The 27,202-nt window shown below is 46.8% G+C and overlaps 1 protein-coding gene across 1 annotated transcript in view; it reads right to left on the bottom strand.

Moving 5' to 3' along the window:
• MEGF11 (multiple EGF-like-domains 11) overlaps positions 1-27,202 on the bottom strand; it is a 345,864-nt gene that overhangs the window by 306,015 nt on the left and 12,647 nt on the right. Inside the window, exon 3 of the mRNA XM_006886638.1 lies at positions 23,735-23,835. Coding sequence (XP_006886700.1) covers positions 23,735-23,835 — 101 coding nt within the window. The remainder of the gene's footprint in view (positions 1-23,734; positions 23,836-27,202) is intronic.

The raw sequence follows: 27,202 nt of genomic DNA, 5'->3' as shown, positions 1-27,202 counted from the left end.
ATATTCACACAATGGAATACAAGCTGTGGTATATTCACACAATGAAATACTATGCTGCATTGAAAAACAAGGAACTCATGAAATATTATTAAAAATGGGTGAGCCTGGAGGACATTATGCTGAGTGGAATATCTCAGTTACAAAAGGACAAATACTGCATGGTGCCACTGTTGTAAAACAGGACTGACATCGGGGTTGGGTGGAGACTGAGAAAGATGGGTTCAATAATGTATACTAAACTGAAACAGATGAGGGAGAAAACTGTTTAAAAGAGATATGTGATTAGATATTATTGTCATGATAGGAGTCCAGAACGAAGGCTGCAAAGTAGAGTGGACCTGGGGGGAGGGATTGTATAACAATGGAAGAATTTGTCTTTTACTTTTCAAAGGGAAGAGTGTACTGGGGGTAAAGGGGCAGGGAGAAAAGTGCAACAATGAATGAATGGAAATCCAAAATCTCTGTAAATGTTCATTAAAATTATTAAAACAAAATAAAATAAACAGAAAAAAGAAAAGTGCAACAATGAATGAATGAAAATTGAAAGTCTCTGTAAATTTTCATTAAAATTAATAATAATAAAAGAAGGCCCATCCTCAGATTACAGGGCCTTGAGAGACTGAGAGAAGGCTTTCGTAAGGAGCCTTGGCTTTGAAGTCAGACAGCCCCAAGTTTGAAACCTCTCTTCCAGTGACTAGCTCGTGTTTCGAGGTGACAGAGGAAGCACTCATTGCAACAGCTGCCAGACACAGGCCATACCTCATGGTTTACCCACTCTGCTCCCCAAAAATGTGGCACCTGCTCTGTGAGGCCACCAATAACCACAATCAAAGGGCCATCACCTGGAATGAGAAGGTGATGATACATCCATCATCCCAACCAGCTGAGGAGGTGAAGAGTGGAGAGGGCCACGCCGGGGAAGGAAATTAACGGTTCCAGCCAACCAGAAGCCCCTCATCACCTTTAATTCTCCCAAAGGGAGCCTGTCCAGGTTGAATTATCGTCTGTGGGAATGAAAAGCAGCGCTGGTCCTTTTAACCTAACACGGATCATAGAGCAGAGAAAATATAACGGCCCCAAACCACTAAGAACTCTTCAATTAGATTTTCCCAGCCCTGCCAAAGGAGGCTGCAGTTAAAGGCCTGACATGTATATTTGCTGGAAGAGATGGAGGTCCACCTGCCCAGCAGAGGTGGGGAGAATCGCCAGGGAGCTGGCAGAGCACCAAAGCCAGTCCCTGGGCAGCAGCAAAGGCCAGCTCTGGAGGCAGCCGCTGAGTCAGGGTTTCCACAAAGGACGGCCATGCAGCGGGTCCGGGCGCAGAGCACTGGGACAGTGCACGTCTCTCTGTCACCGACCCAGCTGACTGCCATGCTGGAGGGTTGCAGGAACATATGCATGGAAATTGCAAGTCTCGTAATTCACCCAGATGGTGGAAGCTCCCGAACCATTTCTCCTCGAGAGACAGCTGTTCCACCGCTGGGCCATATGGCTCCCCTCGCTCCACACCCCACTCTGGGAAACAAACCACTTCCCACAGGCAGCTTCGCAGATCTTCAAACTGTCTCTTGTTCTTAGCGGATAATTAAGACCTCCCGCAGCAGTGTCCACGGTACACCTGATGTGGTTTATACACGTGTCAGGAGCAGAGTTGTAAAGCTCCGTCAAGGTAAACTGATCACTGGTTGCTTCTAAGTGTAGCATGCTGCCTCTGCTGTCTACTCGCAGTGACTGTCTACCTACACGAATCAGAGTCTGGAGAGACTGCCTCCCCTAGACAGGCCCCAGGGTGCAGGATGACCTTGAGAGCACATACTGTCTGCCCTGTGAGCCGGAGTCCTTTCATTGTAGACATGGACAAACCCAATACACATCTGTTCATATCTTTAATTCTATGTGTGCGTGCTTTACTATCAAGTTAGAAGTAACTCATAGCTGACCCTCCAGTGGCTTTTCAGAGGCAATAAACTGGGTGAGAGGAAACTGTCCATATTTCTCCCACAGGGCAGCTGGTGGAGTTGAACTGCATACCTCTGGGTTTGCAGCACAATTCCCTACCGCTAAGCCAAAGTCATCAACAAATGGCTTCAAGATTGGTTAGATCTGATTTAAGCCTGACATCTCCTCGACAGGAGTCCATAGGTGGCTCATTTAGCATGCTGGATGGTTACCCCAAAGGAGAGAGGCACAAGTTTACCCAGAGGCACCTCAGAAGAAAGGCCTGGTGATCTACTTCAAAAAACCAGACATTTGAAAACCCTGTGGAAATGGACACGGGAACCACAGGGACAGACGGGGAAAGTGCTGTAACATTGTGGGGACTACAACTGGTGTAACAAAACAAAAGGTGTGTGATTGTTGAGTGAAAGACTAATTTGCTTTGTACGTATGCACTCAAATCACAAAACAGAGTTTTGAAAAGAAGAAAACCTTATAGAATGAGTCAGTTCTAGTCTGACTCACATGGGGTCAACTATGAGTCAAGCCTGCTTCAGAGCAAGTGGTCTTAACTAGACCTCCCTAGTGGAAAACAAAGAACCCCAGCTGGCTAAGCCTTGCTGCCGTAGGCAGGCTGCCTCCTGGTGGCCTTCTCTGTGGTTCTGTCATCAATGCCTCTAGGACACCCACACGCCTGAACTCCAGGGCGTGATGATGCATAGCAAAGCTTTCTGTCTCTCTCTAGATGGAAATGTCCCCATCTTTGCCCTGCCCTGGAACAAGCAGAACCATGGCTGTGGCCCTCCAGTGTACGAAGCTGATGGCCAGTGCATCTGACCATTCCACCACAGTCCAGTGACATGCACTTGAGGCTCTATATTTATTTGCTGTTCTTTCTGTCAGGTTCAAACATTTTTGGAGGAAGTTGGGGAAAGGAGGTCTGTGCAACCCCTTTCTCCCAATCCCACCCCAGAGCTCAGAACTCACTCAGTTCTTCTTTTGCCGTCAGCCTAGCAGGGAAACTCCCCGCACTGCCCTGCCAGTCGGACGACAAGAGCTGATGCTGATCAGGGATTCACTGTGGCCTCTGCCCTGTTCTCCAGGAGCTCTGGTGGCACAGTCCGTAAAGAGTTGCTCTGCTCCCTTAAAGGCCACACCTCTGTGGCAGGGCAAATGGCTCTAAAAGAGAAACAGGGACAATCTCTTCCCGTACGATTTACAGTCTCAGAAGCCCAATGGAGCATCACTAAATGTGTTGGATCTAACTTGAAAGCAGTGAGTTTTCTGAGCTTGAGGCACTGTTCTGTGTACTTTTCGTTAATTATTCATTCAATCCTCCTAAGTCTATATAGAGGGTATCAATTATCATCCCCATTAAACAGATGAGGAAACTGAGTTACAAAGAGATAAATAATACTAGGATTCCTCAGACCAGGCGTCAAATCAGCAGGAAATAGGCTCTCTCTGGTGGCCTAGTGGCAAGAAGCTGTACTGCAACCCCAGAGGTGAGTGGTTCTAATCTACCAGATGCTGTGCTGGAGAAGGAGGGACAATCTCCTTCTGTACTGGTCAGATCCCACTTGATGGTAAACACACACACACACACACACACACACACACACACACATTTTAAAAAACCAAATCAGCACGAAACAGGACACAGAATGGGAAATGAACAGGGCAGTTACCAGGGTTGGGGAAGGAGGGTGAGTCATACAAAGCAGGGGTTGAAGATGTAGCTGTAGCCAATACCCCAGTAGCTAAACGTTGTCCATACGCACCTTGACTCTCAGAGATACCACGCAGACATTTCAGAATGTGATGTCCTTGGAGTACATGAGCTTGTAGACCACTGGATGAACGGGAACAGTCTCAAGCATGGAGCTGGCACTAGATGCCTTGGTTGGACTTAAGAGCTTTATAATTTTCTAGGTTTGTGACCTTGGACAAGCTACACAACCACCCTGGGCCTCTGCTTTCTCATCTATAAAAATGAGAGGAAGAAGAGCATCCACTTACAGGGTTTGGGGGTTGTTGTTGTTATTTGCCATCGAGTCACTTGTGACTCATAGTGACCTATGCACAACAGCCCTAAACTCTGCTCTGTCCTGTGCCAATCGCACTGCCTCTGACACACCCATCCCGATTACCCCAGTCACTGAATCAATCCACCTCATAGAGGGTCTTCCCCTCCTGCTCTGTCCCTCTACCCTCCCAAGCATGATGTCCCTCTCCAATGACCTGTCCCTCCTTATAACATGTCCAAAGTATGTCAGACGAAGCCCCAGAATCCTTGCCTCCAAGGAGCAGCCTGGTTTAACCCTCTCCAGGCTGAATCTGTTTGTTTTCTTGGCAGTCCATGGTATATTCAATACTCTTCTCCATCACCACAGCTCAAAGGCATCAATTCTCCTTCTATCCTCCCTAGTCATTGTCCAACTCTCTGATGCATAACAAGTGATTGCAAAGACCATGGCATGTATCAGACGCACCACCTTAGTCTCCAGAGACACACTGTTGCTCTTGAGTACTTTTAGAGAGGTCCCTAACAGCAGACTTTCCCATCACAATACGTTTTTTGATTTCCTGGCTGCTGGTGCCAAGAAATGTTGACCACAGAGCCAAGCAAACTAGAGTTGTTAACAATCTCAATCTCTTCACCATCCATCCTGATGCTGTCAATTGGTCCAGTGGTGAGAATCTTCGTCTTCTTGACATTGAGTCTCAATCCATACTGAAGGCTGGCAGTCCTTGACCCTCTGCAGCAAGTATTTCAGGTCCTCCTTAGTTTCAGCAAGCAGGGTTGTGTCATCTGCATAACGCATATTGTTAACAGATCTTCCACCAATCCTGGTGCCACACTTCTCCTCATAGAGCCCAGCCTCTTGGATAATCTGTTCTGCTTAAAAGTTGAAAAGGTATGGAGACTGAACACATCCCTGGCATACGCCATTCCCAATTTTGAACCATGCAGTGTTTCCTGTTCTGTTCTGACGTTTGGGGGTGGATCAAATAAATGTGTTAGTATGGAAATGAGGCCTTTAGCCTCACTGTTTCCAGTTGCCACGAATTGTACTGGACATGTCAGCATGTAACAACAACAGTGTATGGGTATTAGTGATGACGGTGGCAATGATCAATAAGGGAAAGGAGATTATTGCTTCCACTGTTGGCTGGACAAGGCAGGAATCAGTGTGAGCTGGTGCTCAAACAGCCCGCAGCCACTGAGTCAATCTGACTGACAGGAATCCTCCACTGGGTTCCCAAGGCTGCAGGAGACAATACATCTTGCTCCCTCAGAGCTCTGGCTGGGTTCAAATCTCCAAACCTTCAGTGAGTAGTCCAGCACAAAAATCCACCTTGCCTCCAGCAGTCCTCTGTGATTACAAAGCCCTTGTAGGTCAGGTCTGCCACTCTTATTTAGCAGTTAAGGAAAAAGAAAAACTTGGAGAGGGGAATAGTTAAGTCACCCAGCTCAAGCACGAGGTACGCCCAGAAGTCACCTCACAGGCAAATACTAGATTGGCCTATAAAATCCGCAATAACACCCTGGAGGAATGTGCTCCTTTAAACAATCAACGAGAGGAGACCAAGCGGTCAACATTCAGCAAAAAGCTAAAAGATGAAAAGACCCGGAGGGACGGAAATGGAGAGAGTGGGGCAGAACATCACAGGCGTGGGAATCAGTGTCCCGGAACAATCTGTGTACGGATTGTTGAACGGGAACCTAGTTTGCTGTGTAAACTTTCACCGAAAACATAATAAAATAAAGTGCTGGGTGGGCTTACATCCAGGGGTTCCTGACCTTGAGCTCAACACAGGTGCTCCAGTGCACAGAATGTGAGCATTAGTGACAAGGCCCCCCAGGAAGACCCCAGCCAGCGTCGGGGGACTTCATCTTTCCAACAAGGTTCCTGTGAGTTTCTCTGTCTCATGTCCTCCCTCCCTCCACCTCCCCAGAGTCCTTGCCCTCAACAGGTTCCTCCCCTTATTTGTTCCCTTGCTGCTGTTTGTTAAGTACTGTTAAGTCTGGAACTCACAGGTGACCCTCCAGCAGGTTTTCGGAGGCTGTCAACAACCCGGGAGGAAACAGCTCATCTATCTCCTACAGAGCAGTTGGTATATTCGAACCGTCTGCCTTTGGGTTGGCAGTGCAACTCCTTACCATTAAGCCACCAGAGCTCAATTTGTTTCCTTAGGAACTGCAATCATGTTATTTCCATTTTCAAATGACTCCATTGCTCTTGGGCCTCACAACACTGCCCGCCAAAGGCAAAATATCTGTTAACATAATCTGAACTCCTGTTGTGCAGAAATTCAGAGTTGCCCGATGTTACTTTCCAGATGAGGAAACCAAGGCCCACAGAGGCGGAGTCACTCACACTCAGCCACAGAGCAAGGCAGCTGAGCTGGGTGATGAGACCTCAGAAAGTCAAGACAGACTCCTATCTGACAGCCCCACTGTGGCCTCGTGGCCCAAGGATGGGGCTCCCTGCTAGAGACAAACCCCACGCCTCTGAACCAGAGCTCCATGGCCGCTGCCTGAGAGCCAGAAGTAGGTGTGAGGGGACCTCCAATAGCAAATGCTGCTTAATTCCCTGGGCAGTAAGCCATGCCAGCTCCTCCAACCAAAACCTTCTCATCAGGCACCAGATGGCACTGGACTTTGAGGGCTGAAGGCCTTCACTGGAGTCCAGCTTGGCAACCAGCAGAGACTGTAGCCCTTAACCTGAGTCTTGCTTCTGGGTTTCCCTGAAAAGAAGCAATTAAAGGAAGAAGGTGTGCTCTGATTAGAAAAACAAATCAAAGGCAGGCATGCCAAGAACCACCCTCCAAGAACCACAGACCATGATGTCCCAGCACCTGTGTCTGCCTGGAGTTGTAGAAGCCAGAATCCAGAACAGGAAAGCAGAAAGCAATACAGGAAAGAGTCAGGCAGCAGCCCCCTTGGTTTCCTTCCACAAGGCCTGGCCTTGCCCTCATTTCTTCCTCCCTGGAATCACATCGCCTGGTAGTGCTTTATGTAAGTCCATTGTGCAGAAACAAGATTAAAAGGGACAGGCAGAACAAAGCATCACTCTCCCTAACAAAGACCCCTCCACTTAGTAAATTAGGAGCTCTTTCCACCTGACACACTTTTAGAGGGAAATCTTCAATTACCAGGCGCTGGCGGGGCACAGCCACAAAAGGTCTGTCCGGTGACGTTCCTCTCGGAGCCGCAAGCAGGCACTGAAATAGTTTTATGTAATAGAGATACTAATCTAGTCCATATAATTTTGAGACTCCTTTATGGAGGACTGAAGGGTGTTGGAGGCCTGCGGCAGTTTCAAAGATATTTTTCTGCAGCTTATGCATTTACCTTGCCAAAAGCTTAGCTGAGCAAACAAACAGAGTCCTCTAAATCACACTGCAGCTGATTTACTATCAGGCCTTCACCGTTTGTTTTGCGGATGGAACCTTGTGGATAAACAGAGGCCGAGGCCTTGGTCCCTTGGCCCTGCCACCCCAAAGGGAGGTGGGCTGCTTCTGAGTCAGGGCAACACTGGCTCTCCCATCTTCCAGGTAAGGCTTGGAGACAGCCGTGGGGAGAGTGACCAAAGGGGCAGCTCTCTGTCCAGCAAGGAGTGGAGGGAGAAGCTTTGCTCTTGGATGCAGGTCGGGCTCCATCGTGGGGGAATGAGATTGATGGTGTCATCTGGCTCCCCCTTTCCCACCCCAGTCAGAGCAAAGATGTGATTCTGGCTCCCTTGGTGACAATTCAGCACCAGTGGCTGCTTGAAAAGGGGAAGGAGAGGGGAAAGTGGGAGAGGATTATGGGGAAGGTGACTCTCAGGAGAACCTCAGAAGGGAGCACGCGGACTCTAAAATACACAAGCAAGCAGAATGTGTACACATGGCATGTGGGTTATGAGGGCTTTTCACGGGCAGACGTGCAGTCAACATACACAGCACATGCATGCATGTCGAGTATTAACGTTACGTGCACGCACACAACCCATAAGAGTAGGAGCCCTTCCCACAGTGAAACCTCCCACAGGCACACCTCGGATACTATACGTTTGGTTCCACATCACTATAATAAAGCTCAAATAAAGTGAGGCACAGATACCGTTTAGTTTCTCTGTACATATGATGGTTATGTCTGCGCTCTACTGTCGTCTCCTAGAGCCAGAACATTATTAAAAGGTATGAGGTATTGTGAGAATTACCAGGATTTGTGATACAGAGACACAAAGGGAACACATGCTATTGGGAAAATGATGTCAATTGCTTTGTTCACTACAAGGCTGCCACAAACTTTCAATATGTTCAAAGCAAAATGTCCAAAAACAATCCAACCAAAAAACAGCATCTGTGAAGCACATAAAAGTGACTATAGTTTGAGGTAGGCCTGTACCATGTATGCATATGTGTACTGATAACAAAAAGGAAAACTTCCTCAGCATTTAACATGTCCCTGGCACTGCTCTGAGTTCTTCCTGTATTGTTGTTGACTGCCTTAGAGCTGAGCACGGCTCATAGCGACACTATGAACAAAACGCCTGAAGCCCCTCCACAACTATTGACATTTATCAAAGTTCATAGAGTTTCTGGAGGCATGTTATTTAGGAAGTGGATGCCACTCCTGCATCCAAACCTGTCATAGTATGTTTTTACCATTATGTGCCACTGAGTCACCTGCGATATATAGCAACCCTATGTACAGCAGCTCTGAAACTTTCCCTGTCCTGAGCCAGTCTCCCTAATTCTGACACACCACCCCCCATTGCCCCAGTCACTGCATCAATCAATCTCATCTGGCGTCTCCCTCTCCTGTGTTGTCTGTCCACCCTTCCGAGCATGATGTCCTTCTCCAAGGACCGATCTCTCCTGGCCATGTGCCCAAAGTAAGTGAGGCAGAGCTTCAAAATCCTAGCCTCCAAAGAGATACTTGGTTTCACCCTCTCCAAGACAGATCTATTTGTTTTCTTGGCAGTCCATGGTATGTTCAAGACTCTTCTCCAGCACCATAACTCGAAGACATCTATTCTTCTTCTGTCATCCTTAGTCACTATCCAACTCTCTGAAGCATTAACAAGCAATTGAGAAGACCGTGGCCTGGCTTAGGTACACCATTGTCTCTAGACTGACAACGTTGCTCTTCAGCACTCTGGAAAGGTCCATGAAAGCAGACTTTTCCAATGCAATTTGTCTTTCGATTTCCTGACTGATGATGAGCAAAATCCTGCTGAAGATTATCCAGAAAAGACTTAAACAGTAGACTGGCAGAGAACTACCAGAAATACAGGCTGGGTTTAGAAGAGGTCTTTCCGTATATTCACTTATTAAAACATCACAACAATCCTGTAAGGGAGGTACTGTTGCTGACCCATTTTACAGCTGAATAAACTAAGGTAGAGTGACTCGTAGCATTTTCCCAAGGTCAGGTGGCCTCTGTGATCTGTACCTTTGCGTTATACAGCTGTCTGCCTTCAGAGATGGCCCTCACATGGGCTGAGAGCAGCTTCCACATGAAACATCAAAATCCCACGTACAAAGACAGCCAGACCCTGGAGCTGACATGTCCCTTCTGCAAGGTCCCTATAGAGCATAACTAGGATCAAATGGGACCCAGGGACCCAGGTCCAGGACAAGACTGAGAGCCAGAAGAAATCACAGGCTCCACCAACCTAGGACCAAAGAGGCAGATGATGCCTGGCTTCTACTACCAACCGCGCTGCTGGGATTACAACAGGAGAAAAATGTAGCACAAAATTCAACATACATCCCAGAAAAACCCAAGATGAACAAAAAACCCCACCACTTACTGGTCTGAATGCAGCTGGTGGAACCTCCAAAGACTGTGGCCTTTAAAAAAGAACCTTCAAATCTAGAATTGAACCACTCCAGGGACTACCCTTCAGCCAAAACAATATATGGAAAAAGTGAACAACATTCACTGTTCCACCCACCCTGATTTTAAGCCATAAGATGAACTTCTGTTCTTCCTCCCCATTTTTTTTTAATTTTTATATTGGTTTGATTACAAAGTTCGTATACCTTGTGTTTCACACTATTCTTCATTCATATTGTGTTCCGTACAATCATTCCCATGCATCATGGTTTTGTTTTGTTGGGGGTTTTTTTGTTTTGTTTTGTTTTTTTGGTGAGAAAAATTTCTATTTAGAATTAGACCGCTGGACTCAGTTTAGATGATCCCAATTTTGTTGGCAACATCCAAAGCTTCATAATCAGGAGCATAGGCCTTCTTCTCTCCATCAGGCCTAATCAAAGTGTTGACCTTAGCCACATCAATGTCATAGAGCTTCTTTACAGCTTGTTTAATTTGGTGCTTGTTGGCCTTGACATCCACAATGAACACAAGTGTGTTGCTATCTTCTATCTTCTTCATGGCTGACTCAGTGGTCAGGGGAAACTTGATGATGGCATAGTGGTCAAGCTTGTTTCTCCTGGGGGTGCTCTTCTGGGGATATATGGGCTGCCTTCAGAGTCTCAGCATCTTAGGCCACCAGAAGGTGGATGACGTGCGGATCTTCTTTTTTTTGTTTTTTTTTTTTTTTGGCTGTGGACGCCCTTTGGGACTGCCTTCTTGGCCTTTAATGCCTTTGCTTTGGCTTGAGTTTTGGGAGGGGCAGGGGTTTCCTTCTTCGCTTTTGGCGCCATCTTTGTAGAAAGCTGCATTATGTTTTATAAAATTAATCACAATTGGACCTTGTCCATCATTACTTTGTCTTTTTACCCGGATCCTTCCCATTTTCTTCACCCTTCCCTCCACCCACCAAACTGTGCAACCCTGTGGTTTCGCCCCTACCCATCCTCACCCCTCCACTCCTACCCTTCCCCCCTTGGGTTCCCATACATGTTTTCCTAGTTATCCTTCTATTTTTACAATGGAAATTAGAACTGAGACACAAATGGAATATGATACACCAAAATTCATAACAGCATTATTCACCATCCCAAGAACATGGAAACAATCCAAATGTCCAGCCACAACTGAATGGAATGAGAAATTATGCTACATTCACACAATAAAATACTACATAGCACTCAAGACAATGATTTTTTAAAATACTGCATAACTTGGGAGAGACTGGAGAGCATTATGCTGAGTAAACTAACTTAGTCTCATAAAGTCAAATACTGAATAACACCATTATAGTAAGAACATTCACCTTTGGGTCCATATGTTGTTGTTGCTCTTAGGTGCTGTCAACTTGACCACGACTCATAGCGAACCCACGCACATTAGCTCTGAATCTTGCTCTATCCTGGGCCAATCTCACTGTCTCTGACACACCTACCCTCATTACCCCAGTTATTGTGTCACTCTATCTCATCTGAGGTCTTCCTCTCCTGTGCTGTCCCTCCACCCTTCCAAGTCCTTCTCTAAGGACTGGACAACATGCTCAAAGTATGTTGTCAAAATCCTTGCCTCCAAGGAACAGCCTGACTTCTCTCTCTCCAGGACAGACCTGTCAGTTCTCTTGGCAGCCCATGGTATGTTCAGTACACTTGTCCAGTACCACAAATCAAAGGCATCAATTCATTTTATATCACCCTTATTCATTGTCCAGCTCCCTGGTGTATAACAGGTAATTATGAAGACCATGGTCTGGGTCAGGCACACCTTAGATGACATCGTTGTTCTTTAGCACTCTTGAAAGGTCCCTGATAGATTTTACTAATGCAATTTATCTTTTGGTTTCTGGACTGCTGATGCCAAGAATTGTGGAACCAAACAAGTTGAAATTGCTAACAATCTCAGTTTTTTTCTCCATCTATCATGATGTTGTCAATCATACCAGTGGGGAGAATCTTCATTTTCTTGATATTGGACCTATATATTGAACATTCCACGTGGACTATTCTGCCAGAACAATCAACCATCTGAGAGACAAAGAGGCAGTATCTGCCCAAAGACAAAATTCAGAAGACAGGAAAGGGCCTGCCTTTCCTGAGAAAGACAAATAGAAACTGGAAACCTAGGGAGGAAGTAGGAAGAGTGCTGTTACACCAGGAGAATTTTACCTAATGTCACAAAAAAAACCCAAAATGATGTACAAATCACTGAATGGGAAATAAAGTGCTCCGTAAACTTCACTCAAAGCACAATAAAATATCAGGGTTTTGGTAAAAAGAGAAACTGGGAAGGCACTGAGTGTTCAACTATTAAAACATCTATGCTCTTGTTGGTAGGTAGTTGCCACGTCTGTCCTCCCCCAAACCTTCTCCATCCAGAGTCAGCCCTTCACACAGAGGGGACCTCCAGGACTGTGCTGGCTCGATTCTCACTTGCTGCTGTGGGTGCCACACCACAATATTTTTATTCTAACTCTCAGGAAAAGAAAAGTAGGCTGTGTGCCTGCAACACAGTGGAATGTCCTTGCTCTCAGGCCATCTCATGTCTGGCCTGCATGGGATCACAGTGTGTGTCGTCGTCCCCCCCCCCCAAGTCAGTCCCCAGCTAGCCAGAAGGCTGGCGGACGTAATTCGGGCAACGGATACAGGCTCTTCAAAGGTAAGAGCCCTGAAGTGGTCACTGGGAAGCTCATTTTCATTCTCACGCTCACTGATGCCATCCAGCATCCTTTATCAAGTGACTCTTAGAGGAGATTTGGGGGACTGACATGTCCGTTATTCACAAAACCCTGCCAATGGCTGCTCTGTGGTGGTCTCTGCTACCAAGGCAATCAAGCCAGGAGTGAAGAAAGAGCCTGACAAACTGGGAAGCATTTCATCAGGAGTAGCCTCCTTCCATCAGCTTCCTTCTCATTGCTTTCCCACATCTGGAAGCTCAGACTCCAGGGTCCTGGGATGGTGGGCTCAGCCCCTACAGAACCCAGACAGGTCCCTGGACTCTTCACACAGGAATGGTGCTAAGTTTTTGGGGTGAGACTTTGGGAACCTTGGCCGGCTGGGGCTGAGACTCCTGTTTGCAGCAAGTCAGTCACCCCCACTCTGGAGTTAGAGGGCTCTGTCCAGAAGTAACTCCTTTGAGCAGACAGCCAGGTTCATCACTGTTTCCTGAGGATCCCTGGGGAAGTCCAGTTCATAAATCCCTTGATCAACAAGCCAGCACAAAGTCCAGACCCTCAAGACAAGAGATAGGAATATAGATGACAGGAAGTTAAGGGGACATGGGGTGTGATCAGGGCAAGGAAATGTAACCTCCAGCTCAAGGGGAGGGCAGTGGTGGGCAGGGGGCCCCCTGAGAATGCAGACCCCTGGGCAAGAAGGAAGAGGAACCGGGCCAGGGGTTCTAAGCAGCAGGGGCTGCATCTCAGTAGATGAGGCTTAGCGGCCAGCGGTGGGGCAGTAGGACCCTGAGGAAGCACAACACAAAACAATGAGGCTGGTGGGAGGGAGCCTGGGTACAGAGGAGGAGGTGGACAAAGGCCAAAAAACGAGGGGGCAAGGCAGAACTGGGATGCACAGGTGATACCTGTGCACCCCTATTATGTGCCTATACATTGTCTCTGTAGATTCTAAACGATATGTTCATAAAAGGGTGTCCCTGCCCTTAAGCAGCTTATCATTCATTCACTTATTCACCCTTCCTTTCGTTTAACATGTGTTCAGTACCATGATGGTTCAGGGAGCTCTAGTGACTTAATGCGTCAGGAGCTGCACCAACAACCTAAAACCATGTGATTTGAACCCACCACTGTTCCACAGGAGAAGATGGGCAGTCTCTTCCCACACGATGTACAGCCTCTGGAAACATGCTGGAGGGTCAGCCATGAGTGGGTTCCAACTCAACAGTGAGGAGTCAGTCAGCCATGGTGACTCTGAGCCCAGGAGGGAGACACATTTGATTTCTGGCCATCATGTTGCAGGCACAGCCACCACACATCCCTGGAGGCTTGTGTGTGGCCATGATACTAATCAGGTTTTAATGGACCCTTCAAACCAAGAGAAAATAGGAAGAAAGACCTGGCAACCCATTTCTGACAACCAGCCAGCAAAAATCCTCCTGATCACAACAGTCCAACCACAACCGACCATGGCGATGGCCCAGGACATTGTGCCTGGGGTCGCCGTGAGCAAGCCCACGTGATGAACGGTGGACAACAGTAACCACTCTGGCAGTACTATTCTAAGGGCCATTGGTTGCCGTTGTTGTGTGCTGTCGAGTTGGTAATGACCCAAAGCTGACCTGCCAGCAGATTTTCAAAGGCAGTAAATCACCTGGGAAGAGACTGCCCATCTTTCTCCCGCAGAGCAGTTGGTGGATTTGAACTCTGTGCCCTTGGGATTACAGTGCAGCTTCTTACCACTAGGCTACTAGTCAACCCTGTAGGGCAAAGCAGAAATGCCCCAAGGGGTTTCCAAGGCTGTAAACCATTATGGGAGCAAGCACATGTTGTTGTTTTTTTCCTGCAAAGCAGCTGTGGGTTTGAGCCATCCACCTTTCAGTTATCAGCAGTAAACAAATACCACCCCCATCAACTAAGTATATATATCCAGGAAGTTTGGGAAGAGAAGAAATAAATATATTCTATGTCAGAGAGTAATAAGTGTTAAGAATAAAACATCACTAAATAAATGGGGAAGAGAGGGTAGAGAAGATGCTGGAGGAGGGCCATTACAGAAAATGTGGGCAGGAGAGGCCTCATACAAAGATGGCATCTGGGAAGTGGCTGAATGAAAAGAAGGAATATCTGGAGAAGGACTTTCCAGGCAGAGGGAACAGTGCAAATGCATTCTGTGTGGAGAGGTGCTTGACAAGCATGTGTGGAAAGAGCAAGGAAGCCAGCCTGGAGGAGGCACAAAACAGAGGAGATGATAGGTCAGAAGAGTTAGCTGTGGTCAGGCCACCAGAGACCATTGCAGAAGCAACTAACATCCAGCAAGAAAGAGAAATCAGAAACAGTATTCCACACATATCTGGGGAATTCCAATAAAAAGTAGGACCTCTGGAAAATTTCCCTGGAAGAACTGGCCTTATTATTCTGTGCAATAATTTAGCTACTTCAAGGCTTCACCTGGTCCAGAACACCCATGAATGGGGACTTACATAAATGCTGGCTGCTTCCGACACGAATAAAGGCTTCTCCTCAGGGGCTGCCCAGTCCAGATAGCAGAGGTTTAATTACAGTGGCAGCTGGCAATTAAGAAGCTGTGTCTGGGTCCTTCCAAGCTTGCATCAGCACCAGGGGGCCTGCATAAGCACTAGGGAGCCCTGCAAGCAATTGCTGGGGGCACTGGGGGGAAGGCTTGGCAGAGAAGTTAGAGCTTGGCCAGCAAAACCCAGCTGGTCGGACCACAGATCTCCTGTGTCCCCCTGACCGAGTGCCTGGACATGGCCATCCATGGCTCACCCACCTCTGCCCCCCACTCACCACCTCTATTTCAGCCCTTCAGCTGCTGCCCCTAGAGTATCGGGTCCCAGACACCATAGCACCCAGGCTGTTCTCTGATTAAGCTCATGAGATTGCCCAGGCTCCCAGGCATGACGGTAGGATGCAGCCTAGGCCCCCTCCACCACTCTCTCCCATACTCTTCTGTGCCCCAGTCCCAGCGACCTGTTACTAGTATCCTGACACTCACCTGCTTTCCCATCTCTCATCTGTGCTCACACCGACTCTTTCGCTAACCAGAGAATTCCCTCACTCAGCAAAATAAAAGCCACTGCTGACACTTACTGAGCTTGTAACCAGTCCCAGTACTAAAGGCTCTTCTAATCCTCACAATGGCCCTAAAGCGAACACCCTGAATTTTTATGCGTCAAGAAGCCTGTAACGGACAGCAACCCTACATATAACAGCTCTGAACCCTGCCCTAGCCTGAGCCAATTTCACCGTCTGACACATCTATTTCCCATTACTCCAGTTACTATGTCAATTCATCTCATCCAGGGTCTTCCTCTCCTGCACTGTCCATCCACCATTTCAAGCATTTGGAATTCCAAGCATTTGGCGGGACCATTTCAAGGACTGGTCCCTCCTGGCAACATGCCCAAAGTATGTGAGACATAGCCTCAAAAGCATTGCTTCCAAGAAGTAGCTTGGTTTTACCCTCCCCAGGACAGACCCGTTAGTTCTCTTAGTGGTCTTTGATATGTTATTCTTCTTCAGGACCACAGCTCAAAGGCATTGATTCTTCTTCTATCATCCTTAGTCATCTCCCAGCTCTTTGATGCATAGCAAGTAACTGAGAAGACCATGGCCTAGATCAGGCACACCTTAGTGTCTAGACTAACATCATTGCTGTTCAGCACTTTGGAGAGATCTCTGATAGCAGATTTCCCTGCTGCAACTTGTCTTTTGATTTCCTGGCTGCTGGTGCCAAGAGTTTTGATTGTGGCATGGAGCAAGCTGAAATTGTTAACCACCTCAATCTCGAGCAAGCTGAAATTGTTAACCTCTGTCTCTTCTCCATCTATCATGGTGCTGCCAATTGGCCTGGTGATGAGAATCTTTGCCTTCCTGATGTTGAGTTTCAACCTATATTGAAAACTACAGTCTCTGGCCTGGAGCAAATGCTTCAGGTCCTCGTCAAGTTTCAGCAAGTAGAGTTGTGTCATCTGCATAACACAGGTTGCTGAAGAATCTTCCTCCCAATCCTGATGCCCCATTTCTCTTCAGAGTCCAGATGAGAACACGGAAATTATAGCGAGATGAGATGCTTTGTTGAGGATCACCTAGCTAGCAGGGTAGAGCGAGGGCTGCCAGGCTTCAGAATGCATACTCTGTCCTCGCCATCATGCATCCTTTTTCCCTGGCAAATTCCTGCTCACCTCGCAGACTCAGCTCATAGCTACACTGCTCCCCAGAGACTTCCTTGACCCTCCCACCTGGGAAGCTGCTGACAGCTGCTTTTCCCTAAGGGGTTGTCATGGACTGAATTGTGCTCCCCTCAAAATACATGTACTCGGTGATGCAGAGTGGGAGTTTTGTCATGATCCCCCAAGATCTGATAAACTAAGCAGTTGTAAGAGGATTAAGGGTGGAATGCAACACCCTTAATCCCAACACAGATCTGATCCTGATCAGATGGAAGAGGTAGGTGTTCCTCGGGGTGTGGCCTGGAACACTTATTCTCTCATAAGAGACATAAAAGGGGGCGGAGGGGAAGGCAAGCAGCAGCCATGAGCAGAGCACGGCCTTCAGGTCCAGGTCCCCGTGCTGGGAAGCTCCTCCACACAGGAAAAGGCCTGCAGATATTTCCAAAGTGCACACTGCTTTCCCATGTGCTGCAGGAGACAAGATCTTCCTCCAGAACCCAGAGACGGTAAGCGTTCTCCTGGGGCAGGCACTCTGGATTTGGGCTTCTAGTCTGTTGTTGTTGTGTACCATAGAGTCACAACGGACCCACAGCTGACCCTCTGGTGACTTTTCAGAGGCAGTTAATCACACAGGAAGAGACTGCCCATCCTTCTTCTGCAGAGCAGCTGGTAACCTTAAACCACGACCCTTTGGGATTGAAGCACAGCTTCTTGCCACTAGTCCACCAGAGCTCCTACTAATCTCCCAGGAAGTGAAAATACATGTCAACAGAAAGGGGTGTTCAGAGAAACCTACTGCATGGTGGGGATGTCTGGACCTTAAATTCATTCATTAACAATTATTTACTGAGGGTCCGAAAAGCACTAACCAGTGGACAAGAGTGTATCTTTCTTTGGTTGATTTCCTTACTGTAAAATAAACAAAATTACTGGTATCAGGGTTAAGCATCAGTATCTTACGAGTTTGGTCAGTATGAATTAATGATTACCTGGAACTCAGCCACTCAAGACATTCTGAATCAATGTTCTGAAGACACTGGAAATCAATGTTCTGAGGCCACAGGCTGAGGGCTGGACTGTGGTCGTGACACCAAGTTTGGCCACTCAGCCAGACCTGCCGGCGCTGTTACCATTCCTTCCCCATCCTCCGCCTGGTGACCGCTCAGTTTCTGTACCTACTTCTTCAAATGACAGTACTATACTTGCATAAAATAAACTATCTCTAAACCTTCACTGACACCAGGTCAAGTACTTCTTACTCATCTGTGTGAACGTGGAAACTATCAAACAGTATCATTGATATCCCATGCAAGCAAAATACTGTTGAAGGTCATTCAAAAATGGCTGGAACGCTACATAGATAGGGAACTGCTGGAAGTTCAAGCAGGATTTCAAAGAGGTTGTGGCACCAGGGATATCAGGGCTAACGTCAGATGGATCCTGACTAAAAGTAAGGAATACTAGAATGATGTCTATTTGTGCTTTATTGACTATGCAAAGACATCTGACCATGTGGATCATAACAAGTTGTGGCTGACATTAAGAAGATTGGGACTCCCAGAACACCTAATTGTACTCATGCAGAACCTACACCTGGACCAGGAGGCTGTTGTGAGAACAGAGCAGGAGAGCACTGCATGCTTTGGAATTGGGAAGGGAGGGCATCAGGGATGTATTCTGTCTCCATACCTGTTCAATCTGTATGCTGACAAAATTATCCAAGAAGCTTGACTCTATGAGGTGGAGTGTGGCATGAGGATTGGAAGGAGATTCATCAATAACCTGCATTATGCAGATAAAACAACCTTCCTTGCTGAAAATGAGGAGGGCTTGAAGCACTTGTTACAGAAGATCAAGGAATGCTGGCTTCAGTATCGACTGCATCTCAATGTCAGGAAAATGAAGATTCTTATCACTGGACCAACAGATACTATCATGATGGACAGAGAGGAGATTGAAACTGTCAACAGCTTGGTATAAGCAGCCAGGAAATAAGGAGATGCATTGCAATTGGAAAATCTGCAGTTAGGGACCTTTCCAAATTATTGAGGAGTAATGATGTCAGTTTGAGGACTAAGGTGCATCTGATTCAGGCCATGGTCTTTCAATTACTAGCTATACATCTCAGAGATAGACAATGAATAAGGATGACAGAAAATGAATTGATGCCTTTGAGCTGTGGTGTTGGAGAAGAGCACTGAACATCCCATGGATGACCAAGAGAACAAACAGATATGTCTTAGAAATGGTGCAGCCAGAGTGCTTTTTGGAAGCAAGAATGATGAGGCTTGACCTAACATACTTTGGACATACTGCTAGGAGGTGCTATTCCTTGGAGAGGGACATGATGTTGGGAAGGGTGGAGGGTCAGTGAAGGAGAGGAAGACCCTCTACCAGGTGGATTGACATGGTGTCTACTGCAGTGGGCTCTTGTGTGTCAGGAAGTGTCAGGATGGCACAGGACAGAACAGGGTTCAGATATTTTTGTTCAGAGGGCCACTATGAGTCATGCTTGACTCAACAGCACATAACAGCAACAACAAACCCTCACTGACCCTATGTCAGGTACACTCCTTACTCATCTATGCGTCCCAAGACTTAGTGCCTACAAAGGCATGTTGTTGCTGCTTACCATCAAGCCAGAACCAGCCCATAGCTGACCCTCTGGTGGGTTTTCAGAAGCAAAAAAATTGCATGGGAGGAGACTGCCCATCTTTCTTTCTGTATGTTGTTGCTGAGTACTGTCTAAGAGGAAGTGACCCACAAGTGACACTCCAGCAGGTTGTCAGAGGCAGCTAATTGCACAAGAGGAGACTGTTCATCCTTCTCCTGCACAACAGCTGATGGATTCAAACTGCAGTCTTTTGGGATTGCAGTGCAGCTTCTTGCCGCTAGGCCACCAGAGCTCCCTAGCAAGGCATGTTGTTCTTGTTGTTGTTGACTGCCTTTGATTCGAACATGACTCATTGGGACTCTCTGAACAAAAGGCCTGAAGCCCTCTTACAACCATCGACATTTATCAAAGTTCATAGAGTTTCTAGATGCATTCTGTTTAGAAAGTGGATGTAATAAATACTGATGGATACATGGATGGACAGACAAAAGGATGGACAGGTGTTGCTCTTCTAGGCGGCAAAGCTCAGCACCCAGGTGTTGGTGGCTCACGGGAGCGGCACCAGCATTACTCCTGGTGGCAGCAGCAGGCGGAAGTCTCTGGGGAGTCTCCTCAAATGAGGGTCAGCAGGGAATTATTGCACATGGAGAATCTGAACTTCAGACAGGTCCCATGCAGGTGCCATGTACTTGCACACACCATCCCCTACTCCCAAATCCTAACTCCTGTGGGATACGCTTTGTTGTTGCTGTCTATCATAGAGTCAGAACCGATCCACAGCTGATCTTCTGGCAGGTTTTCAGAGGCAGTTAAATCACACTGCCCACCCATCTCACAAAGAGCAGCTGGTGGCTTTGAACTAATGTGCCTTTGGGACTGCAGTGCAGCTTCTTGCCACTAGGTTACCAGAGCTCCCTTTAGGGTCCACTTTGAAAAAAAAAATAATTCAATCAAAAGAGCTTTGGTAGTTTAGTGGTAAAGAGTCACACTGCCAACCCAAAGGCAAATGGCTCAAATCCACTGGAAAAGATATGCAATCTCCTCCCATGAGTTTATTGCCTCTGAAAACCCACTGGAGGGTCAGCTGAGTCGCGGTTCTGACACAAATTTGTCTCAGATTCTTTTAATCCCTACAAATCTCTACATATCCCTTCCTCTTAAAAAGATCCCACACTCTTCTCTTCTGATCATAGGACCCTCCTGCCAAGAGAGGAAAAACCCAACACTGGAGGGAAGGGTACAGGATGTGAAGTCTCACTGAACCCCTAATCTGTCACTCATCAACGAGGACACATCACCTAGTGGTGCTTCAGCTTCCTCTTCTGTAAAATGGCAGTAATAACACTCACTTCTCCAGGACTGTGAAGAGCAAATGATACACTATGTGAAAGTGCTGGGTAAACCATCAGGTGTTACGTTACTGCTCATATTATTATTGGTGAGAGCCAGCAATTGGCTCAAGAAAGCACTGAATTAAATGTCACAGGTTCTAGTTATAAAGCCCTCCCTTCACTAGAAAACAGGAGCAGTTCCAGCGACATGGTAGGACACCTCATTTAACTGTGCTTCACTTGACTGTACTTTGCAGCTACTGTGTTTTTTACAAATTGAATTATTTGTGACAACTTTGCATAGAGCAAGTCTGTCGATGCCATTTTTCCGGCAGCATGTGCTTGCTTCATGTCTATAGCTCACATTTTAGTGAGTCTCCTTCTATTTCAGACTTCTTTTCATAATGCTGCTGCACGCTTAATACACTACAGTGCCATGTCAACACAGCTTCCGTAAGCACGGCGAAACCACAACATTCATGGGGCTCGCTTTCTTGTCACAATCTCCTTACAGCAGAGGGCTGGAACAGAACCTGCATCCTTGTGACAAGGTCCCCTCCAATCACAAAAACACCCCCCAAAATACAGCAAAAGCATGTAAAAATATATAACTGCACTCAAATGAATAAAATGTACACCCCTAAATGTGTGAAAAAGAAGAAGTGAGGGAAGAAGTTTATAGCAGGATCAGGAGGTCAGGAATTGAAGCTCAGAAGGCAGGAAAGGTTAGGCAAGAAGAACAGGAAGCCCAGAGGGTGTGGAAAACCTGCTGTTACAATGTAGCGATTATAATCAATGGTGTGTTGCATAAAGTGCTGTTAAATTAAAGAACTGTTGCTGTTGAATTAACAAAGACTTTTTGAATAGAAAAAACAATTTGCCCTGTAAATTTCCACTCAAGTCCCCAAAGAAATTTTCTGAAAAAGAATAGGAGAAAAGGGAAGGAGGATGTCAGCGAGAAGAAAACAAATGCCATAGTACGTAAGGACCACTAAGGAGTCAAGGAACAACACTAGGTCCTTTCCCCAGAGCCAACAGAGCCAGAAAGACTTCTTCTAGAACCAGTACCTTAATGCAGACTTTCAGTCTCCTAGACGAGGAGAAGGTGAATTTCTGTTTGTTAGAGCAAAAAAGAAAGAAAAGGGGGGAAAAAAATAAAATCTTACACCTGGCAAGGGTCCAGCCTGCCACCAAGCGTGGGGATGGTGCAGGGCCTGTAAGCATTTTGTTCTGCTGTGTGTGGGCTCCCTGTAAAGTCAGGCTGACAACCTCCACCTCCCAGGGCTGTTGTGAGCACTAGATAGGTTCCTGTCTGTAAAGTGAGGACCAACAGTGCCTGGCACAGGCTGTATGCTTGTTTTTAAAAACAATGAGGAAGTTAGAGTAGCAGTGTGAGATTCCAATAGAAACCAACATGGCTCTTGCCCCCTACGAGTCAACCCTGTCATCACACAAGATGCCACTGTGGCCCCTCTTAGTGCTCACTCGCTCCTGTCCCCTTCTGGGAAAGCCTCCATCCTGAAAGTGGTTTCCTGCAGGGCCAGCTTGTGGCCACCAGTTCTGCACGTTCCTTAAGGAGCCATCCTTCCCTGCCAGCAAGACTGAGGCTGTGCAACCAGGACACTTAGCACTTCTGCCCAGCTCTCTTTTCCAAGAGCCTGACACATGTCCACTGAAGAAATCAGAAAGGATACGTTCATCCCTCCTGGGAGGCCTGTGCTGATGTCCAAATGCCCTCTTATCATTTCCCTGAGCCCATATTTGCATCCTGAGCTTAGAGAGAGCGCTCACATCCACTCTCCTTGGATTTTCCGAGTCTCGCTGGTGTTCCATCCCCAGTGTGGTTCTTGATGCATTTTGAACAGAGAAGGCAAAACCTTGTATCTGTTCTCCATGCCCAGGAACCCTAATCACCCTTGTTTCATACAAAACTCTGACCAAGGCCTTGCTTCGTTCCTCTGTCCTGCTCCTGAGAAACAGGACGAGTTTCTTTCGTGTTTCTGCTTCAAGACCATTGTTATTGAGCCCATCTGAGGGAGCATTTTTCATTCATTCCTGTAATGTAATTAGGATCGAGTTTCCCTGGCATTGGGGGAGATGTTACAACAGTCGGGGAAAATTGTCATTTCGTTCCCAACATCAACACGCCCACTCTGCCCAAATTCTTTCTCTGGAGCTTGCTCGCTCTACCAGCCTGAATGGCAAGGAGAATACTAACAAGGAAGGCCCCCTCCAAAGGAAGTGGCAGACGCCTTGAGGGTGAGCTCCCCTCACGGTCAGGAAAAGCAGTGATTACAGCTTCTCTAACACTCCTGGAGCAAGAAGACCTTCACAAGCCCATGGAAAGTCCTCCATGTTCCCTTCCACCACTCAGAGGTGGGTGGGCAAAGTGTCCCTTAGAATCTGACCCCACAATAATTTGCTACTGGAACCCAGAGCTGCGGAATTTTGTTCCAGGGTGTCTGCAGTGCACCACAGGGCCCCACACACAAGGCTTGCAGCTGCCAGCAGCTCAGCCCTTGACTCTCTGGGGGATCCTGAGGCCTTGGTTTCATTTGGTTTTGCCAACAAATAGGGAAAGAGGCAGCAGGTGTGTTTAATGCACCCACCATCTCTACTGTGGCCCCCATCTTTTTGAAAGGCCTTCATCTCACATTCCTTACAATCTTCTGTCCTCCTCCTAGGCGTGATCCTGGCATCTAGTGCTCCTTCTGTCCTTCCTCCCACCAAGTCATCCTTCATCCACTCATCTCTCCAGACATTTTCCCACTCCTCCTTCTCTCCACCCAACAAAGCTTTCTTGGGCCTGTACCACGACCTCAGTCCTGCGCCAGGCAATTAGAGCTTCCTCGCTTCACTCTTCAGAGCATCAACTCCAGGAGAGCCCCTCTGTCCCCTGGCCCCCACTGGTCTAGAGCTGAGTTCTTTTCTAGAGGGTGATCTGATGGGCAGACCCATGCCAACGTGTGCACACCAGCCCCATTTTCCTCTCTGAGGACCAGCAACTGGCAGCCCCTGGATCAGCTGAAGCCCGCTGCCCCGAGGACATGGGGCCAGTCCTCCCGCCGCTCCCCCTCCGCCTGTCCTACTGAGGCTGGCGCAGCGGTGTCCCCTACGTACGGATGCAGAAGTCCCCGTTCTCGTAGTAGCCAGGGCAGCACTGGGACCTCCGCCGGTACATGGTGCGCAGGCCTCGCCGATATGCGGTCTTATAGCTGATCCTAGGGCACAAGGGGAAAAAGCCACTTGAAAGGATTGAAAATCAATCAGCCCCGTTAGAATGATATCTGTGTTACGCTATATAGAGGACGCCATTCAATAATTACTTTAAAATGCATGGCGGCTTCAAATATGAAGGAACACAATAAAGAAAAATCGATGGCAGGATCTCGGCCGTCGGGAGGCAGAATATATTACCAACCCGGCGTTTGCTAAACCTGCTGACTTTCCCCAAATCTCCTCAGAGAGCTATTTAGAAGCTCCCTCACTCTATTCCCACCTCAGCTTCAGGGTGGGGATCATCACGGCTGCTGAAGATGCTTTCTGGGGTGACATAGGGCAGAGAGAGTGTGGGCTTCTCCTTGACTCCTCAAAGCCCTAATTCTGGGCTTGAGGAGCCCTTGGGGGGCCGAGGCCAGGAGCTGGGACCCAGGAGGACTTCTTTATCCACTCCAGCACCCATTCAAGACAGATGCCTCCAGGCTTCCTAGGTAGAGGACGGTCTACATGGAGAACTGAAATCAAGTCAGCAAACAGGCCCCTGGGTCTGCCTCAGCCCCAGAGAGATCAATCTCTCTCACACCCACAAACACGTCTTTTTTATTTTATTTTAGTATTTTTAAAAATAATTTTAATGAACATATACGGAGATTTTGGATTTCCACTCATTCATTGCTAACACTTCTCTCCCCGCCCAGCCCTTCCCCCACCCCCACAGTTCACTCCTCTCTTTGAAAAGTAAAAGAAACACTCTCTCCCTGGTACACAATCCCTCCGCACCCCTCCCACCGCCCCAAGTATATTCCATTATGCAACCTTGATTGTGGACTCTTGTGATAACCATAATAGCCTATCATAAATCCCTTTTAAATTATTCTCTCCCTCATCTGTTTCAGTGCAGTATACACAATTTATTCAGTTTTTCTCAGTCTTAACCCAACCCTGATATCAGTCCCATTTTACAGCAGTGGCACCATGCAATATTTGTCCTTTTGTGACCTCGGCCAGGTTCAAATTGTTTTCCTGTCAAACATTCTTCTAGGTGGTATAGCACTGGTCTGTGCATTGCTGTACAGAGGTAACTCGTGGTTGCTGTGATGCTGAAGACTGTGACAGTGATGGGTAATGGGTACCCATGGTGGACAGTGCTGGCTGGAGCTTCCTGACTAAATCAAGCCTGGAAGCAGGAGCGGCATCCACTTCCGAAATGGCTTGCTTCCGGAAACTCTATGTACGAACAGTCCTCAGGCCATTTGTTCATAGGGTCGCTATGAGTTGTCTAGGACTCGATGGCATCAAACAACAACAACAACATAATGTCCTCCAGGCTCACCCATTTTGAATAATATTGCATGAGGTCCTTGTGTTTCAGTGCAGAGTAATATTCCATTGTGTGAATATATCACAGCTTTTCTATCCATTCGTTTGTTGATGGGTGCCTGGGTTGTTTCCAACTCCTTGCTACTGTGAACAAAGCCGTGATAAACATGGGTGTGCATATATCTGTTTGGATGTCAGTTATAGTCTCTTTGGGATATATTCCCAGTAGAACTGCTGGGTCAAATGGTATCTCTATTTGCAACTTTTTGAGAAAGCACCATACCACCTTCCATAGTGGTTGCACCATTTTACACTCCCACCAACAGTGAATGAGGATTCCAGTTTCTCCACAACCTTGCCAGCATTTGTTGCTTGCTGTTCTGTTAAATTTTGCTATTCTAACTGAGGTGAGATGATATCTCATAGTTGTTTCTATTTGCATCTCTCTTAAAACTAGGGATTTTGAACATTTCTTCATGTGCTTGTTGGCCATCTGAATGTCTTCTTTGGTGAAGTGTCTGCTCATATCCTGTGCCCATTTCTCAACTGGATTATTTACCCTTATCTTGTTGTGGTGCTCAAGTATTTTATAAATTCTAGATATAAGTTCCTTATCTGACATGTCATTACCAAATACTTTTTCCCAGTCTGTGGCTTCCCCTTTTACCCTGTTGGAGAAGTTTTTGGATGTGCATCACAAACACTTCTTGAAGAAGAGCCTTGAATGTGATCCCTGGGCTGGCCTTCAAGCAGGCCCTTCCTCCACTGAGAAGTGGCCAAGGCCTGGAGAGCAGAAGGCACCTCACGGGGTCAGAGTGTGTACAGGTGACAGCATCATCTCATTCTCTCAACAACCTGCTGAGGCAGGTAACGCTATTTTGGTGTTAGGTGCCACCAAGTTGTTGTCAGGTAGATTTCTCAAAAATAAAATTTGTGATTTTGACAAAAGTTTACAGAAAAGTTAGATTTTCAGTCATGCATTGTTGCACATTTTACCCCATCCGTCACTTTGCATTCTCCCAGTTCATTTTTTTAATATTCATTCATTTTTGCACAATTACCTACCTCCCCTTCAGTCCTCTTTGCAATATAACTCTTATTCTCGACTGTTGTTGTACATATAATGCCTAATCATATACTCCTTTTAAACAGTTCTTTCCTTCATCTGTTTCAATGCAATGGTCATTATCTATCCACTCTTATCCTATTCTCCTCCCAAACCGACATATCAGATCTGCTTTATAACAGTGATGCTATACAGTATTCATCCTTTTGTGACTGAGATATTTCACTCAGTATAATGTCCTCCAGGGTCACTCAGATTGTATGTTTCATTGTTTTTCAGTGCTGCATAGTATTCCACTGTGTGACTATACCATAGTTTTTCTATCCATTTGTTTGTTGATGGGCATTTGGGTTGCTTCTATCTCTTTGCTATTGTAAATAATGCAGCAATAAAAATGGGTATGAATACACCTGTTTGGATGGAGGCTCTGGTTTCTTTAGGGTATACTGCCAACAGTGTAACTGCTGAATCAAATGGTATTTCTACTTCCAACTTTTTGAGAAAGTGTCAAACCACCTTTCCAGAGTGGCTACACCATTTTGCATTCCCATCAGCAGTGAATATAGGTTCTAATTCCTCCACAACCTGGACAGCATTTATTGTTTGCTACTCTGTTGAACTTTGTTAGGGGTGTTGAGTTGCTGGGGTGAGATGATATCTCACAGTTGTTCCAAGCAGCTTCCCCCCTTCTTTTTTTAATTTATACTACTTTACACAATTTTAATACATGGTTTTTCACACCATATCCTTCTTTCTCCCACCACCACCCATCAAATTGTACAATCCATGATTAAACCCCCTCTCTGCCCATCCTCACCCCTCTGTTTCCACTCTCCCCTCACCTTTGATCCTCATACTCATACTACAATAATGGTTTCATACAGTATTTGTCCTTATGGGACTAATTAGTTCACTCAGCATAATGCTTTCCAGTCCCTCTCAAGTTAGCTAATAATTTACAAAATAGCATTCCATTGTGTGAA

The sequence above is a fragment of the Elephantulus edwardii genome, unplaced genomic scaffold (assembly GCF_000299155.1).
Source record: "Elephantulus edwardii isolate Elephantulus edwardi_28Jun2011 unplaced genomic scaffold, EleEdw1.0 scaffold00050, whole genome shotgun sequence".
Taxonomy (NCBI): Eukaryota; Metazoa; Chordata; class Mammalia; order Macroscelidea; family Macroscelididae; genus Elephantulus; species Elephantulus edwardii.
Note: the sequence above shows the minus strand (reverse complement) of the source record. Positions and strands in the feature narration are given on the sequence as shown.